At 37.9% G+C, this 18,729-nt stretch overlaps 1 protein-coding gene across 6 annotated transcripts in view; it reads right to left on the minus strand.

Moving 5' to 3' along the window:
• Nucleotides 1–18,729, minus strand: part of micu3a (mitochondrial calcium uptake 3a) — a 48,611-nt gene that overhangs the window by 2,635 nt on the left and 27,247 nt on the right. The window contains exons 7-14 of one of the 6 annotated variants that reach the window (XM_084930823.1): nt 16,865–16,936; nt 15,654–15,695; nt 12,433–12,528; nt 6,100–6,194; nt 5,815–5,986; nt 2,667–2,775; nt 2,366–2,523; nt 378–442 (exon numbers count right to left, since the gene is read on the minus strand). In XM_084930823.1, the coding sequence (XP_084786949.1) occupies nt 378–442; nt 2,366–2,523; nt 2,667–2,775; nt 5,815–5,986; nt 6,100–6,194; nt 12,433–12,528; nt 15,654–15,695; nt 16,865–16,936 (809 nt within the window). Of the gene's footprint in view, nt 1–373; nt 443–2,365; nt 2,524–2,666; nt 2,776–5,814; nt 5,987–6,099; nt 6,195–12,432; nt 12,529–15,653; nt 15,696–16,864; nt 16,937–18,729 lie in introns of those variants that run through there. The other 5 variants (XM_084930819.1, XM_084930820.1, XM_084930824.1 and 2 more) reach the window with 5 other exon arrangements.

Genomic DNA, 18,729 nt, shown 5'->3' on the forward strand with positions numbered 1-18,729 from the left:
AGTTCACTTCAACAACTCACTACCTTTAAACTTTATTCAAAATGTACAGTCAACTAAAATATGGCAACTACTGGGACACAGTGGCAGTTTTTAAAGTATCACAGTGGAGTAAAATGCCCTCAGATCTTACTGAAGATATTCAGCAACCTACTGGTCCTACTCTTACACATACAGGTTCACAAAATATTGTACAGTATACGCTATGAATTATATGAAAACCCATTCTGTAATACATTGTAATAAGGCTAAACAGTTCAGGTGAATCAGACACGCAAAAGAAGCCATAATCCAGACTGAATTCATGTCAAGAAACTACCTGCAACTCTAGAAATAACAACGAACAAACTCCTTGAACTGTAGCTGTTAGTGATACTTATCTGCTTGCCAGCTCCTTCTTCAGACAGGACCTGAAGGAGGTAGCACGCTCCACAGCTTTATAGCCCTGAGATGTGTGTAGACAGCCAGAGTGAGGCAGGAAGACAGGAAAACAATCGCAAAAGTGGTGGGCACATGGAAGGTGAGAAAAACAAAAGTATAAGTGTGGTAAATTCATGATAATAGGGAAAAAAGCATGGGTTAGAAAGGAGATGAAGAGAGAGGTACATCAGCAAAGTAAGGACAAAAGAGAACACTGTTAAAAAGCCAAGACAGTGAGGCCAAGACAGCATCAAAAGGGACATACAGGACCATATAAAGTGCAACATCCAGGCCTACAGTGGTGCCAAGTTTATTATCACATGTGAAACCTCTGTAGAAAAAAAGGATCTGAGCAGTGTTATTGCATCAAAATCCACCACTGGGGGGCAGTATGGCCTTTTCTGACAGCATCACCAAATTGCTTATAGGTGATTTCCAACCCACAAGCCTGCAAATTATCTTCCATTTAAGCTTTTTTTGTTACATTCCTGATGCTTACTAAAAGTCTTTCATCAATATTTTAAACCTGTTATCATGTGTGTATGTTAAATGCATTTTTCTTTTGTTTTGGGTAACTGTTGATTTACCTTAACTACTTGACTGCAACTGAAGAGCACAAACAGTCATGAGTAAAGGATGGCTTAGTTGTACCAGCAGAACTTCTTCTACAAAAAAGGTTTAAGAAACAGCTGAATAACAATAATACTTGTAGTTTTGGATTTCATGTCTTTTTGTTACTCTGTGACACTAAATCCTGGCACAGGTAAAGCTAGTTTGTATTTAAGGTAAAGACTGATTTGTTATTCTATAATGAAACAGGCAACAAGAAGCTCCCATGTTTTAAATTTCAGCTCTTCTTTTTTGAATCTAAAGTGCTCAAAAAATAACACATCCTGTAGTTTTAAATCCGTGTAATTTGTTTATGTGGCTAACTTTGAAATTGTAACTTCACCTCGACCAAGTTTTTGGGTAATGCTGGATGTCAGAATTTATACTTGAGAACCCAGATGCTATGACGACACCGTTCTTCTGGTCCTCTGGGTGCCACCAAAACAGCTTTGACCCACTACAGCAAGGCGTGCACACAACCCGGTATCATGGCATAGCGTGTAATAGACACGCCGGTCCACAGTGTCCATTTCACACTTTGCCTCTCCAAAGCGTGAAATGGACACGCATGCAGAAGCTGCAGTACCAGTAGAGGGAGATATTTCATTTCAGGCCAACATGAAAATAATCAAAGTAAAGCATTTAAAGAGACATTACTAATGCATTCATGAGCAAATACAAATTAGCCACCTAGCTTAATAATTTCTGGCATAGTGGGAGCCTAGAATGTACTTTATACCTTTCTTGGTCACTGTGGACTTTATGGCTTTACATATATTTTCTCCCCTTGTTGCAACTTGCGTCTCCATTTCACGCTTTAGAGAGGTAAAGTGTGAACTGGACACAGCAGACCAGTGTGTCTATTACACGCTTTGCTGTCATAGGCTGTGAAGGTGCCTCGTGGTATCTGGAAGTTTAGCAGCAGATCTTTTAGGTTCTGTAGGTTGCTTGTGTTAATGGAGTATGTGCCCATGTGCCCATGTGCCCATGTGCGGTTCAGTTGGGCTCAGGCATGCTACACATGTACAGTTCATCTGTAGTTTACATCTGGCCATAGAAATCCCAAACTATAGCTGCCTTTGGGTGCTCAGTACTCAGGCAGAGTATAAGGCAACTGGTCAAGTGGGAGTACACCCTAAATCTTAATGAGAAACCTGTCTCTTTGTAAGTGCTCTGGAACCCACTTGACCTCAGACCTTTCTGCGAAGGGAGGTATATTTCTCAAAAGTGGTTCCTTTTTCGTGTCCTGGTGACTGGCTGTGCTTCAAACTTTTTCTAAACAAAGATTTTTCAATTGGAGCTGAGTGCACTTTTTCTCAAAAAGAAGGAAGTTCTTTACCCTGGCTCCCCTGTGCAGCCGGTCCTTCATGATACCAATGAACTCTTTGTAGGAGAGCTGGTCATCGTGATCGACATCGAAGATCTTGAAGATGGTGTTTACAAGGTGACGTGTCAGCTTGAGCCCTGTGGCCACATACACCGCTCTGGCAAACTCATCTATCAGGGGAGAAAGTAAAAATGACTTTGATCATTTGTCTAAGTGCAGCTGAGTGAAAAACCTGAAGGAGAAAACACAGCATCAGTGAGTGTAAGCAGAGACCTTCAGTGCCCGCATTTCAAGCTCAATACAGTTTTAATACCTTGTCCAATGGAGCGTGCAGCAAAGTTATACATCTGCATGGCAATGGCAAAGTCTTCAAGGTTGTTGAGAAACTGGAAGAAGGATCTGAACTCATCAAAGGTGATTCCCTGAAACACAAGTAGAAACAGTTAACAAAACAACTGCAGGGAGAGGTACTGGACAGAAAGAAGCTTCGAAATGACAAATATCGTTTGAGCGAGACTGTGAAGGTGCATTTAAGTGGCGTGCATACAGCATTCCTCAAAGTGCATCTAGTCATCTGTCTGAAAAATTAAAAAGCTAAATGATTATTCAAGCGATTCCATGACATGGCCTCATGAAGGACGTAAGAAGTCATTCATGGGGTTAACCATCGTATGTGTGTATGATGTGGAAAATTTTTTGTTTTCCTCAGTGGCTTTGGCTTAATTCTCAAATTACAGTTAAAGTTCGTATGAGAAATCTTTTACAGCATTTTGTTACTCAGAAAGAGCTGCTCTCTATACAGTGGCATTTTCAAATGTTTCAATACAATTTGGCAAATCACTAAGCAGAACACTTATTGATTCTTTTTGGAATAAAAATCTCTGTTTATTTTTTACTGTATAAAATGTTGTGTTGACTCATCACATGCAGAATAGTCCAGCTAATTGTCCACATGTTTAGGTCAGTACTGTAAGTAATAAGAGTAAGTGTAAGCAGTGTTGGGAAGGTTACTTTTAAAATGTATTCCACTACAGATTACAGAATACATGCCCCAAAATGTATTTTGTAACGTATTCCGTTACGTTACTCAATGAGAGTAACGTATTCTGAATACTTTGGATTACCTATTATATTATCATGCTTTTTTACAACTACATGAATGTACTATTGCTGTGTGATTTATTACTTTTACTGAAGGTTACTCGTCATACCAACCAGATGTTTAAATCTTAATATAAATGAGTAACAGTAGGTTGACATTAGGTAAGGCTGCACTTTTTGCAGCGATCTCATATAGAAAACTATTCCGCGCGTATATAAAACAGGTCCGCGGCTCTGAACCATAGTAAAGGGACCTCTGGCTAATACATCAGGTTCGTGTCGGGCTTGTAGCCGAAAACTAGGTTTACTTTGTTGTCTGGGTCAACTTTGCAAGCGAGAGACAGAGAGAGGCGTTGAAAGGCTGCTCCAACAGAACTTATTGTTTCAGAGAAAAACACGAAAAAAGTGTACAGTCGAGTCTTAACAGCTTACTTACAACTGGGCTCGTCAGGCACTCTTTTTGGCTGCAGTGGTTATTATATTTACATGCTTCCAGCTCCCGTTTCTGCTCGGTGACAACTCGTACTTTTCCTTTTTCTCCCTCCTCGCGCTCACAGACACATAAAAGTATGGCAGTTCATTCTCCCTGCAGCACGGACTACACTGCCCACGAGGCTACATTCTTTAGGGCGATGCCTGTAACACTCTGCCTATTGCCTTCATATTAAATCATTTTTGTGAATAATTTTTAAAAATATTTCTTCACGTCATTATGCGGCTGCAAGTAGGGGTGACATGGGCCGCGAGATTGAGACGCAGGCATTAGAGCCTCTTAATGCGTGTTTTGTTTGGGGCGTGGAAACCAAAAATAGAGAGGGCATAGCCGAACATATGAAACAGGAAAATACCGCCGTGTAATCATTTTATTTCAGCAAAGTAACTGTATTCTAAATACCACCTTTTTAAACGGTAACTGTAACAGAATACAGTTGCTCATATTTTGTATTTTAAATACGTAACAGCGGTACATGTATTTCGTTACTCCCCAACACTGAGTGTAAGAGATCTTATGTGTTTTTTCTGTCTCTGCCCATTAAAATGGAACTACCATAAAAATGAGAGACTCTTCAATTCTCTAATTGTGAGAAAACAGACAAACAAATTCAGCAGAGGATCAGATGATTCTTTCTACTACAAAAGATTTTCAGTTTTATTCTGTTCATTGTATAGTGCTGTGTTGTCAGTCAGTTTTTCCTTACGTGCTATGCAAATGTATAGGCGCTCTTTTGCTTTACAAAGTAGAATGTAAAACACTGCGCCCCTGAAATCAGCATGTGAATAGATTCACTAGGACATGCTGTAGTTGTCACTAATCCTTGGAAAAAATATTAGCCTTGTATTGTTGGCACTCAGTGTCAGAGTCACATGAATTGTGCAGGTTAACTATAGCGTTTTTCTGCATGCATGAGCTGTTTCAGGAAATGCATTTTTTCAGCTTCTGTGACCTTCAGATATGTTTGGAGAAATATACCAAAGCAGTTGAAAAAAACAGTAAAACACATTGCAGTGTTTCATCTCCGTAAAGTAGCATAAAGTGAAAACCAATTGGAATGTACAGTCTAATTGTTGGGATGGCATGTGTTCATACATTGAGCATTCACCCAGCACTAACAAAGGATATAAAGGATATTGTGTATTTCATATAATGAATAACCAAAGTCCATCTGAGCAAATGGTTGTCAGGTGCACCTCATGCTCTTTGCTGTGAACTTGCTGTAACCCTATAACAGATGCATAATTCAGAAGATAAAATATTATTAATCAAATAAATAAATGTTTTTTTTTAAATTACATGATGAAATGTAGATTAAAATACAACAGCTTGCTGTGTATCTTAACCTTGACATCGCTTATATGAAGAAAAAAAGAGAAGGTGGCAAATTAACTTAATAGCAGGATAGACTGACAGATTGTAACTGCAGGTTGTGAATTATACGAGGCAGAGACCAACCTCCTGCTTCTTCCACAGCATGAAAAGGAAAGAAGGGAGGGACAGAAATAGAGACGGGTTGCATAAGGACTACATGCCAAAGTCTAGCTAGATAGCACAGCATGATAGATAGATAGATAGATAGATAGATAGATAGATAGATAGATAGATAGATAGATAGATAGATAGATAGATGCAACTGAAAGTGTAGTGAAATGTGTGTTTTTGTGTGTGACATGTAGTGAAGCAATTGAGCGCTCAAGTGTGGAAAGCCACAACAGCCTCAGGCAGAGACAACAGTTTGAAATTACAGGTACTCTAGATGTCTAGAAGGTAGAAGCTCCCACACAGGAAGGAAGAATTTCATTATTATTTCATTACTGATCAATGAATTGTCCAGTAAATAACTGTGCGCACATGTATACTGTACCTTTTCATCAGGTATACACTGGCGGACATTTTCCAGATAGGCACTAATGTTTTCCACGTTTGTGAATCGCAGCAGGATTTTGGCAAAGTCTTCTTCACTGATAGTCGTCATACCTTTAGAGTAAGTCAGGAATTCAATTTCCAACACCTCTGTCTGGAGGTTATCCATAAATCTGAAAACAGAAAGAAAGGACAGTAAAAAGACAAAAAGAGAACTGTTCTATAAATCATCCATTCTGCCATGTGGTTAATACTGTTAGCTTTAGCACTCTTTCTGTTCTAGTACCTGTAGAAGTCATCAAAGGTAAGCTCTGCCTTCCCCTTCTTCCCAAAGAAATGGACCAGTAGTGTGGTGTCAATTGTGATGCTATCATCTGCTCGCTATCAAAGAGAGAGAGAGAGTGATACGAGAGACGATCAGTGACTAAATGACAAACCTCAAGCGTCATGGGTGGAGAAGGACGAGTCCATCATTAGACCAACATGGCCACCGCTGTGCCAGATTAGCAGGAAGCAGGTTTCTATTGCACGTGTGCAAAACGTGCACTGGATGAGCATTACAAATTACATGACAAATGACATCACAAATTTCAATCACAGTCATCAGCTCAGACAAACAGTCAACAGCCATCATGAAATCAAACTTACCAGTCTAGGAAGCATAATATGATGTGAAAAACATACTTCAGTCAGAAGAGCCAAATAAAAATTTACAAGCAAACTGAAGTAAAGCAGGTAAGTAAAGAAGGGAAGTCAGATTAGATCTGAAAAATCATTCTCTATGCAGTCTAGACTGGTGAGTAGTGATGCTGTAGCAGCATGAAACACAGACTGATACAATGTTAAGGAGTACTCAAGTATCAGCCCAAATAAAGAGAAGGCGATAAGATCATAAGTCATGCCTACATTCACAGAGCCAGTGTGAAGGTAACGGTGGAGGTGAACAAGAATGCAGGAGGAAGGAAGACAACACTTTAAACAGGTGGAGTTCATTAAGGACAGAGAAACAGACGAGGTAAGCAGAAGACATGAAAGGAAAAGAAGACTTGTGGAAGAGCAACTAAGTGCAACACAGACAAATACATGACAAAGACACATCCCATGCATTTCTCTGCAAATGCCACATTGACACACCTAAACAGAACCTCAAGTCACCAAAAGCAACACCAAACAAAACCCACATAAGCACAAGTGCAGAGATTTTGTGAGCCGATTCCACCTTTTTCCGTCATCAGATGTGTTTGGTTGCATATGCTTCTAGTCTCCCTTGAGTGTGTGTTGACTCTGTGACCCAGGTCATTTAAAATCCATTCAATGAGCTTTGTGTTGTTTCGACTGTTTGCTCTAGCTTTAATCTGCTGGTTAACACCTTGTTTAAAGCAAGGTGACACGATTAGGATTTTAAGCCTTTGCAGAAACTTAATCTAAGTATTTAGTTCACTATTTTCTGTTCATACACAGTAACATACTTGTATCTTTCAGAAAAAGGTGACTTTTGAGCAGTTCCAGAAATGAATCAGGCAGCATCAGGACAAAAAAGAGAGGAATTCAAATATACATCTTCTCTCTATTGACCTGTCATGCCCCACCCAGCCAACCTTCATTTCCAATCTTTCACCATGCTGAGGAATACGCAGACATAAGATTAAATAAAATCTCATGTCCTTCTAAGAAGGAGCATTTATGGCATTTCAGTCATCATCATAAATATCATCACCACGATGCCATTCGTGGTTCTACCTCAAGAGTAAAATCCTAAAATCCAGTGTGGGACAAGAAGAAAATGTGAAACAAGATCACACATTTATTTAAGGGACAAAATATCAAGAGGTCTTTTTTTGTGATTGTTTGGTGTCACACAGTGAATATTCATTCAGTGAGTCAGAAATGTCTGTAAGTGAGCTGCAGTCTTTCTGATAGAGAGGAAACCATCCCCACGGATAAGAATGAAAAAAAGTGATCTTACAAAAAACAACTGATGTGACAAAAGTCATTAGAATTTTGCCGGGCATTTACCAGGCTACATTTTAGGTTTTTATTAAATTGTTGTTATGTATGAATAACCACCAACTAAAAACTCTACTGGTTAAAGTAAATCGTGTTTCAATTACAGATTCTTTTGGTCATCAATGCACAATATTAACAATAAGCTGCAGGAAGATGCAGATGTTCAAGGCAGTAAAATTCTTAAATGTATGGTAGATTAAACTGGAACCACACTGGTAACTCACACAATAAAAATGTCTTGTGAGAAACAAGCATTAAAAGTAAACACTGTAATAAGACCACTCTTAGCTTTTGGTCTGTTGCTGATTCACTTAAGAGTCTGGTCTTTCAGTCTTTGATTAGGGACAAAGGAAGATTTCCTTTGTGTAAACACAAGACAAACTGAAACAATTACAGACTTATCATTGCTATGTCTAAGTTTTCTGTGTCTCATTTACTAGACGTTCTTTTCATTAAGTCTCTGATTACGGACAAACAGGACAAAATTTGTTTTGCTCTTTTATCTCTGAACTGACGCATTACTGATGTCTTTATGACACATGAGCTGTTCATACATCTAGACAGTATACAGGTGGTGTGTCTCTGCCTCTCTTCCCTCCCACGTGGAGTTCCCTTAATTCTGTTTTGTTGTTTTGAACTTAAAACAAGGAAATCATCTTGCATTATCTTTATTCAAAACTATTGTGACTGAGGAGTTTATGTATCTGGTGGGTGTCTATTCACCGCTGCAGTGAGTTATCAGCTGTTGCACAAAGACTTGTACTAAATGTATTTCAGAAGTCTTCAAGATATATTTTGAAAAAGGATGGAACCACAGCTACAGGAAGTAAAGCCTGCAAATGAGTGGAATACACTATGGTTGGAGTGATATTTACTGAAGTGTACAAATTAGCAAGGGAAATTACTTAGATTACTTAGATTGATTGTACACTGTGGCTGTAGGATATAACACCAGTTATCTGAGCTTTATGTTAAAAATAGAACATTAAGTTGAAAAATAATTACTAAAGCTACATTAAGAGATTTTTGACCACTACTTTGGTCACTACCAATTCCTCCATTAACTTTAATTAAGCTTTTTCACAAAAGAAGCTACCCGATGCTGCTAAAAAATGAGCTAGACCAAAGTAATAATAAAGTTGCAGTCAGATATTTTGAAATTGAAAGTAGTAGCACTGAAACAATTTGATCGAAAGTTTTGATTATTTATGTTTAGTCCATGTGGTAACCTATTTTTCACTGGATGCTGTCTTATAATGTTGTTTGATGCTAGATCATCAATAATGTGTACCCTCACCATGACCACAGACTATAAAGAAGTTTATTTTAGCCAATACATCTTATATGTTCAAGTCTCTTTAAGTGTAATCTCTTCTACCAGCCAGCACGGGGCGACTTCTTTGGTTGCTAAAAAATCAAGGAGCGTAGACATCTATGGGTAAATGGCCCTCGATTCCCCTTTCTGGATAAATTCAATGGATTATTTGCTGGCTTCGATTCTTACTGAACACAATAAGATGCTCATCTACTAAAGTACGGCTGCAAATAGTGTCCATAAGGATGATAAAGCAAGTTGTGCCTTTGGTATCTTTCTCCATTTGGTATCTTTTGGTGTCACAGTCAAATTGTAACACCTGGAATGTCTGGTTTTCAAAAAGATTAGATGACAACGATCAAAGTGTTCAGCTTTAAAAACGTAAGTTGGCTAATAAATTAGCGATGGCGCAGAGGCTACAGCCACCTTTTAATTAGTCCATAATCACAATGAGCCTACCTCCCTTACAAATTTTAGAGCTATTTTTTCTTATGTGTCTAACCAAAAGAATTTTGTCATTGTGATGTGCAATAACTTTGTCATAGCAAAGGCTTTCAAGAATCCAGATCAGTCTACCAACTTGTCGACGTAATGCCAAACGGATCATAACAAGCTTATCATTCCTGGAAGTGTGGCGGTACTAGTGTGAGCTCATCATCCCCGTGACAACGTAATCGTTACCACGCCCACAAGGCACGAGCCAACACCTGGTGCATGCATGTGTCTATTTGTCCATCTGTGTGTTTATCTGTGAGCTTGTGCAGTCTTTGATCACGAAGCTGAGGGTAAAAACAGTAATTACTGATGTAAACGCTAAACGCTGTTCCTCACCCTCCCCATCTGTGAGTAATACTCCGGAGGAAGAGCTCATTGTGGGTCTTTAGTCAAGTCAGTCAGACTGTCAGTCAGTCACACCTTCCAGGGGGAAAAACAGCCAACCCCCCCTTTCCGTTTCATGGCTTGTTCAATTTTCTTGCAATGACTTTTATCTCCCACATTTTCTTTCTTTCTTCTTCTTCACATCTCTTATCATTCCTTTAATCTTATCCCACCCCCTGCTCTGATTACGCTGATTTCCTTTCACCTCACACTACCCGTCAGTACCTCCTTCACCTGACAAACAGAGAGGTGATTTGCTCTGTCCTACACTCCCTCCTTTTCTACCTGTCAGTCAGTCCCTCCTTCTCCAGACAAAAGGAAAGAGGTATAATGGTGACTAATCTGTTGAGTAAACACATCTTTCTCTAAATACAACCTGGTTCTTTCTTTTCACCCAAATGTACTTCCCGAACTTCTTTTCTTCTCACTCACTTTGTTCCTGAACATTTGTTCTGCCTGCTGACCTGTGTCATCTTCCTTTGGCCTTTTTCACCCATTTGTTTACTCTGATTTTATCTCCTTCGCGTGTTCTTCACCCTCATGTTTTCCACTTATCTGATATCGCGTCCTTAAAGATATGTTACATTTCTTTGAATTACATCTTTTGCCTGGCTGTCATCTTGTTTGTCATTTCACTGTTTCACATTTTTTTCTTACTTAATTTAATCCTAAATAATTTCTAATCCCTTTTATGTTTAATATATCCCTCCACTAAAAAAAAATCCTTACTGTTTTCCCCCCATGTCTGATTTTTCTGCTCTGTCCGTCTGACATCCCGGCAGATGAAAGGCTGCACGGTGTAAATACAAGGTCAACCCCATTATGTTTCACTGTCATTACCTCAACCTCAGCTTCCGCTGCCAACACAGCAGACAACCTGTCATTAGTGAGCTAGTCTGTTAGCACTATTTTAGCTGTTACTAATGATTACCAGTCTTCAGAAAGTACTATCAGGAAGACACTTTAAGCTGCAATTGTAGAAATAACTGGAAACACTGACTTTGATTTATTGAGACAGCTCATTTGTTAAACCACCAGTCATGAAATATGTTAAGAAGTATCAGTTTGATGAACAGATATTCTGGGATCCAAAGAGCATAAAAGCTTCTGAGGTAATGTCTCAGCAATTATTCTATCATCGCCTTTTCCTAGCTTGGAATAGTGCATTAAAACAATAAGGATGAGGTTGGATGCCTGCTAGTTCCGATTAGTTCAGCTCACCATCTGGTTTTAATTTTTGATCCCAGGGATTTTGCAGGTTGTTTTTTTTTCCAAATGTTAACCTTTTGTGTAAATCATAGTTTAAAAGTAAGATGTTGTCCTGTAACTCCTCATGAATTCTACTGCGTGAATTTAAGTTTGTAGTGATAAAGAGACAAAGCTTTTGTATGTGCTCTGCAGTCAACCGTCTTATCCTTGTTAAACACTTGTGGTCGCAACGTGGGAATGATCTGACACCAAAGCTACGCCACTAGTCACAACACGGCACAGATAACAAGGCACAGATACACATATGAAACAGAATGAAGACAGAAAGAAGGTGAAAAAAAGACAAGTTATTAAAAAAAGGACATTAAAATCTTTGTCATTTAATGGATCAGTAACGATCAACAACAAAGGCTAAAGTCTTTCAAAATATTCATAATCCAAAAGTAAATAAATATCTTCACAGACAGGGTGAAATGACTTAGGATGGAGCAAAACAGGAAACATTTGGAGGATGCTCACATTATTTCATTCAAATCCACAGTGTGTCGAGTAGAGAAAGATATTTTCTCACAAATTAAAGGTAAACATTGGCGCTTGAATGCTGATTTTAAATGTTTCTTTTAGAGCTCATCCAAACAAACATGATTTCACACTGAAAAAAAAAACCAGTGATGATTTCTACACTAGTCTAAAATTAAATTATTACTATTTTTAGAAACAAAAACAAAGAAGAACGCTGTGGGACAAAGGAAGGAACGCTGGGAAGAATGATGAGATATTTCTGTTCTAACATCTAGGAAACAAAGAAAGAAAGCAAGGAAACGTATCATCACTATCAAGCCAAACCAGAATAAAAGTTAGAACGACCAAAGCTTTTGCAATAATCCCAAAATGACTATATTGAAGTGAAGCTTCAAAGTAACTTTTTTGGTGCATTTGCACTTCAACCAGTAACACATGACGTCTCTGAAGATTGGAGAATAACTGTGGTGTGTGTTTCACGTAAAGCTTTTATTCTCAGGGAAAAGTATTATATAGTATATAGGATTTCGAGTTTGATTCTGGCCAGCTTGATGGAACATATTTCTTGTGAACGTGTGGGGGTATTTGGATCCTCTATGTGAACTATCTGGTGCTGAAGAATGAGGAAAAAAGTGAAGGATAATGAATGCAGGGGTGAAGGAACAGAGGACGGTTGGGTATGTGTACCTCCGCCAGGTCAGAAAAGAGGACTTGACTGGCGCTTCGCCTCAAAACGTCCCAGTAACTCCGCGCCACAAACTCCTGACTGTCTTTTTTTAGCACCTGTAGGAGTGGTCAAGCAGGGCCAGGGTCAGTCAACCTCCAAATCAACCAGTTCAGGAAATAAACGTCCATTACCCATTCAATCAGTTGTCATTATAAGTAAACATACACAGATTATATCTCTGAATTTATATGTGAACAAACAGGTGGATATTTAGGAAAGGTGTCACATGTTTTTTATCAATACCTGGTACTCGCTAGTTCTCTCAATAGAGGAGACCCTATCCATTCAAACATAAAAAAATAAGTAGTAAAGATTTTCACGCACAAAAACATGTTAGCATCAAACAGGAAGGGGCATACACAAATAGCTAGCTTCTCTAGAGCTAGGTTTACATTACAGATAAAGGAAAGGATACTACCAACAGGGAATCATCAGGATGATGACGGATGTGCTATTCTGTTTAAATCACTGAAGCTACAACTCGCTCATGTTGCTGACTCAGCAACAAACACAAGGAAAAAAAATGTTTTTAAAGAAGAAATATATGAAGATGTCACCCTATAGCACATTGTCTTTATTAAATAAATACTTTAGGCAGTTCTATAGCAACAGTTGGCTCTGTTAGCAAACGTTATTCTACCTTAATAAAGGCTGACCACAGTGCTGACCACCCACCTCGTCTCTCTCTCCAGGGAGAAAGCAACAGCAGCCATTTTAACATGACCCTGCAATGCTCTTAACTTCAGTGCGACAATGCGGCTATCCATCACAGCAGTGACAGGAGGAGTGCATATGTGTGTCTGTCTGTGTGTGTCTGTCTATGTGTGAGACAGCATGACAGAGAGAGAGCGAGAGCGAGCGAGGGAGAGCAGTGGCTGGTAGTGTATTGTTTCTGACAGCACACTGCTGATTTTCACTACACTGCAGGCCGTTTCCACTCCACATATAAATTACTACTCATAACAGACAGCTACAGTCATTGTCATTACATCTCAACACACACTAGGGACAAAAAAGCATTTGAAAGTGATAAAATGGAACTATAATTAAATGTCCAGTGTTTCAAATAATGAGGTCCTGGTGATCTCTGTGAACGAAAAGCTCAGGCTTTGAACCCTAACCCAAAACATTCAGTTTTAAACATTTCTTTCTGCTTTTATGGCTAAAAGGGAGGCAATGTCCTTAATATGGTGATCTAAAGTACACGGCTCTGGCTGTGATCACAGAAGCACCGCTCACCTGCTGTTCAAATTTTTTGTTTTCAATGGACAACCAATTAAAAGAAAGCTGTATTAAAAGGATGGTGGCTTTTGAGCTAAATTTGCTTTTCTCGTTTTTCTCGGCTGCATCAAGAATAACAGAAGTAAGGATTATCTTGAACTGTGAACTATGCAAATCTTTTCTAATACAATCCAGGAAAAAACATATGGAATTTAAGTATAATTAATTATTTAAATATTTAAACCATAATATAAAGCATTTCAGAAATGTCACATGTGATTATTATTCATTAATATGCAAAATTTTGTACAGCAGCTTCAGTAGTTTTAGTCATCATCATTGATACCCAATACCCAATCTCCAACTATTTCCTAATCATTGATGCCTTAATAATTGTTTTCCGACTTAGAGCTCATCAGGTTACATACAATTAATAAGTCAAATCTATCAGCATTTTGCACAGGGTTGGTAAATAAGAAATATTCATCCTTGAGAGGTAAAACTCTGTTTCATTTTCGATCCCATAAGGCTCAACAGACAAATTCAACCTCTTTGTGTTCTTTATGTAAATATGATTTTGTTCAGACAACAGAAACATATTTTTGTATGTACCCTTGGCCTCCTTCCCTAAAAAATATCCTTCTATATCTTTATATTAACAAACTTCCCCCATCAGGAACAAACAATACTGCCAAAAAAATACAGCACGTGTCCTAAAAAGGACTAAAATGGAGTCTGATTGTCTTTAGAGCTCTACAGGGTCTCAGGTCATTTTAAATTACATCGCTCTCTTTTTGTAAGAGTTCATCTCTCCTGACCCCTTAAATGTATTACTCTTTTCTTTGTCTGTCCATTAATCATCCCTCAATCAATCAATCAGCTGACTTGACAGATGGGAAACCTTTCTTGAATTTTTCCCTACTCCCTCTCTCTTTCTCTTACATTCATCCTTCAAAGTAGCTTACAGAGTACATTTCACTGATAACAGAGGATCAGGTGGACTGGGTCAAATTTAAGGCTTTTTCCATCATCGGGAGCAGAAGGGAATGACAGGCCTTTTTATTTTTACTAAGGTTTTTAGACTCCAGAGAGTCAGTGTATTAAAAAACTCTGCTGCATATATATATTATATGGAATGTTTAAACTGAATGCAAAATAAAGGCCATTAATGTGTGATTTAATGTGTGATATTTAAAGGTCCTGGTAATCTATATTAATTTAAACTTGGCAGGGTTGGTGTGTCCTTATATTTAATGAACAGATATGATTGATGTAACTCTTCTCACCTAATTTTTCACATTAAACTTAATAATTGTATCTAAAAGGCATGGTGACACACAGACTGCAAAGAAAATGTTTTAGTGACTGAGAAACAGTTCAGATGTATGGAAATATATATGTGTCACAAGTGGCAGGTGAGCTAAAACACAATCACAGACAAATAATTTATATTTTTTCAGCTATTCATTTCCACACAGCAGCCCAAAAATATTCATCGGAAATGGGAAAATGCCTCCTTGGTAATCACTGCAGCAGATTCACGCTGTCTTGGCTGGCTCTGCTCTCGAAGCTGAATTGTGTCTTGCTTGAATGATTCTGACTTTTGACAGTTTGGAGGGCAGAGCCCAAAGGAAAAAGGTCACTTTGAAAGTGACCTCAGAACCTCTGTGATTGACAGGTTCAGTTTACTGTGTTCAATTTAAATATTTGCCCATGATTATGTTTTATTTTGCATTATTATTGACACAAATATAATTCCACACAGGTAAAGTTTAACATATTCTCACATGGTTTCACAAAACTTAAGCGTTTTGTTACCATTAGGTTTCTACTTGACTGATTGCTAAACAATAAAGCTGTTGAACTGACCCAGCTAATAAAAACAGCCTATTCTCTGCTCCATAAATATCTTTATCTATCTAAAAAGCAGAAAACGAGACTATGCCATGTGGATACCTACGCTGTTCATGGGGGCAACCTGATATCCATACAGCTGCATACTCTAACACACAGAGAGAGACACGAGGAAGAGAAAGAAGGACAGAGCATGCAGTCAGAGAGGAGGAGAGAAGGTAAAAGACATGTTAGTACATGCAAGGAAAGAGGATGTGCCATTTTCAACACATCTATGATTACATTTTAGAATACACACTGTGCCTAACACCAAGCATGTACTTTCAAGAGATAAGTTATGTGGGAAACATAACCTTCATTTTTCAGTGACAGTATTTCCTGTGAGCCAACAGCACAACCAGGACCAGTAAGATACCCAATGCTTAGATCAACAAATCTCTATCTCTTATTTGCTTACACGTCTACACAGGTTGTTAGTAAACTTGGGTTTGAAAGATTTACTTCAAAATCAATAACATATAGATAAGTAACAAAAGGAAGATTTTAATAAGAAGCCTTTAAATATTTTTTTTGCAAATCATGTCATGAAAAACTTACCTTGAGAACATTTTACTATAACTAATGCACAAGATACCTAATGGCTTATCTGTTTGTAAGTTACCTTAATTAATCTGTTTGTAGCACAACACATATGTGGGATGGGACAAGTTAATACTGACTCATCAAAACCTGCTCTCTTTGATAGTTATTAAGTTGCATATACACTCTGACACAAAGAGAGCAGTAATGCGAGGTGCTTGGTGTTATTTCTAAAACTCAATTGCATAAAGTGCTGAGAAAGACACATATTCTATCATATATATATATCAAATATACCAAGTCCACAGCAGGGATAATTGTCACAGAGATACCAAACAGTTTCTATGAGGCAGCATGCACTCAAAACTAGTTACATGAAAGGTTTAGTTTCACACCTGCATGAATACAAATGACAGTTAACTTTGACGATCATGATGATCGTTTTTAACAAATCCATGTGCGCAGTGTGACACAGCACTTCTGTCAGCAACCTTAACTAAATGGCAAGAGGTGTTGTGACAGTTTACACTCATGGATATATTAAAATGTAAACTAACTTTACATTAATGTTTACCTGTCTTTTAAGTTTACCCCACTAACAACAGAAGCATTTATGAAGTCCACGTCCACATAGACTATTCATGGTTGGTTCACTGTTGTCAGCATTAAGGTTAATTAGCAGTAGCACCCATGCTTGTCTGAGCATACACCCCCACACCCCGTTACCATCTTCCTTACCAACTGCGCGGACTTCTCAGCATCTCCTTTCCTTCCTTTCTTCTCGTTTTTCTTCCTAAAGATCTCCTGAAGCTGTAATGAGAGAAAAGACGAGGAGCTCATTGACAATTCAAAGTCAAATCTAAAACGCTGTTAAAAAAATGAAATGCTCAAATGAGTTCAAACAAGGTCATTCACTCTTTCAAGCACATCTATGATGTCATTCAGGTAATGGTCTTTTGGCAGCATGATTAAGAGAGTATTCAGGTTTCACTCTGGAAGTGATTTATGTTTATGCATATGTGTTATTAAAGGAAAAATCAATGCTGAATTCAATATGAAAAAAAAATGCTTCTACACTAAAGTGTCGGATAAGTTTTTATATACTTACTTATTCAAATTTAAATTAAAATACTAATTTCTTTGAAATAAAATAACGAGATTTGTAATATAAATGTTATAATTAATTAGGAGTTAAATAAAAAAAATGCACAAACACAGCAACCTGATGTCTACACAAATACAGATACATAAACGCTCTCTAAGAGCATATGATCATAAAAGACAGCAATAGTCACTGGTATTGTTCAATTTCCATTTAAATCAATAGAATATTTAATTACTCTGACAACCAATATCACATGTAAAACAGAAAAATCTGTATCTAAACCCTCAATGTGAAAATCTTTTTCTGTCCCACACCTGCCTGCTCCCGCAGGATTTTAAATCATTACCACTCCCTCCTGCTGATGTGCCATCCCACTCCCACCAACCTTCAGAGATTCTGATCCCTTCATGCCTGCAGCGGTGTTTTGACTTGAAAACGTGTCAGTTCTATCCCACAGGGAAAGAAACACATGTGTAGCCCTCAAGAAATCCTACAGTTAGTCTTCTCAGCTTTGTAATAAGCTGCCTTTAGAAGATGCAAATTCAAAGTCAACCTTTTTAACTGCTTTAAACATTAAAATATAGTTAAAGCTCAAGGCACTGGGAATAAAGGTATATAATAGTATATTCACTTAGGGTACTACAATGCTGGCCAAATGTTTTTTTTATTGATTAAGATGATGGAGACACTTTAATAGGGAAAAGACTTCTGTAAATGATGTAATCTGTGAATGTATTGTTTGAGAGCGCAAGGATGCTTGCATGAGACTTGAGGAACAGTCTTACAGGCAGATAAAGCTGAAACACGACCAAGGATTAGTCCAAATTCTGAAATGATTTACTGAGTTTACAAATGTAATGTAACATGCTGAGAATCAAGATTAATTTCAAGCTGTCAGTCTGTTAAGTTTTCAATAAGGTAGTTAATAGTAGCAGCAAATGTTCTCAATCTTGCCCATCTGTAACATGGTGATGTTAATTTAACCAGAGAGCCCAATTATTTGCATCTAAAAACTGTTAAATCTCTTTAAAAATCCCAGACAGAAGCTAGGAAAAGTCTAACATCAACTAGAGCAGCCTACCTTACCAACTCTACTCGATTAGCAACAAAAATGTGGAGCCAAGTCACCAGAAGCACAGCACTACCACAGAAAATCAAAAAATCTTGTTGTCTTTTCTGGGGGGTTTTGACCTGTGATATCAAAAATGGTAGAATGTCAGGCATTAAATTTATCAGTATTGAGCTTGTAGTACTGTAACAGCCCAAGTCACAGTGGGTAAGGAATCATTTTAGTAATGTAAGGTAGACAAGATTTGACATACTGACATTTGATCTATAAATGTGATCTATGACAATTCAAGAGTTTCTACTATGCCTGGTTTGACAGTTCATAAACACTGTTAAGTTCATTATAGTTGCTAATACTGACATAGAAAACAACCAGGCAAGGAAAAAACATCTAGGATGGACTGATTTGTGCAATCTTGTTTTTAAAGCT

Source organism: Perissodus microlepis, chromosome 6 (assembly GCF_051167445.1).
Source record: "Perissodus microlepis isolate ML-2025 ecotype Zambia chromosome 6, ASM5116744v1, whole genome shotgun sequence".
Taxonomy (NCBI): Eukaryota; Metazoa; Chordata; class Actinopteri; order Cichliformes; family Cichlidae; genus Perissodus; species Perissodus microlepis.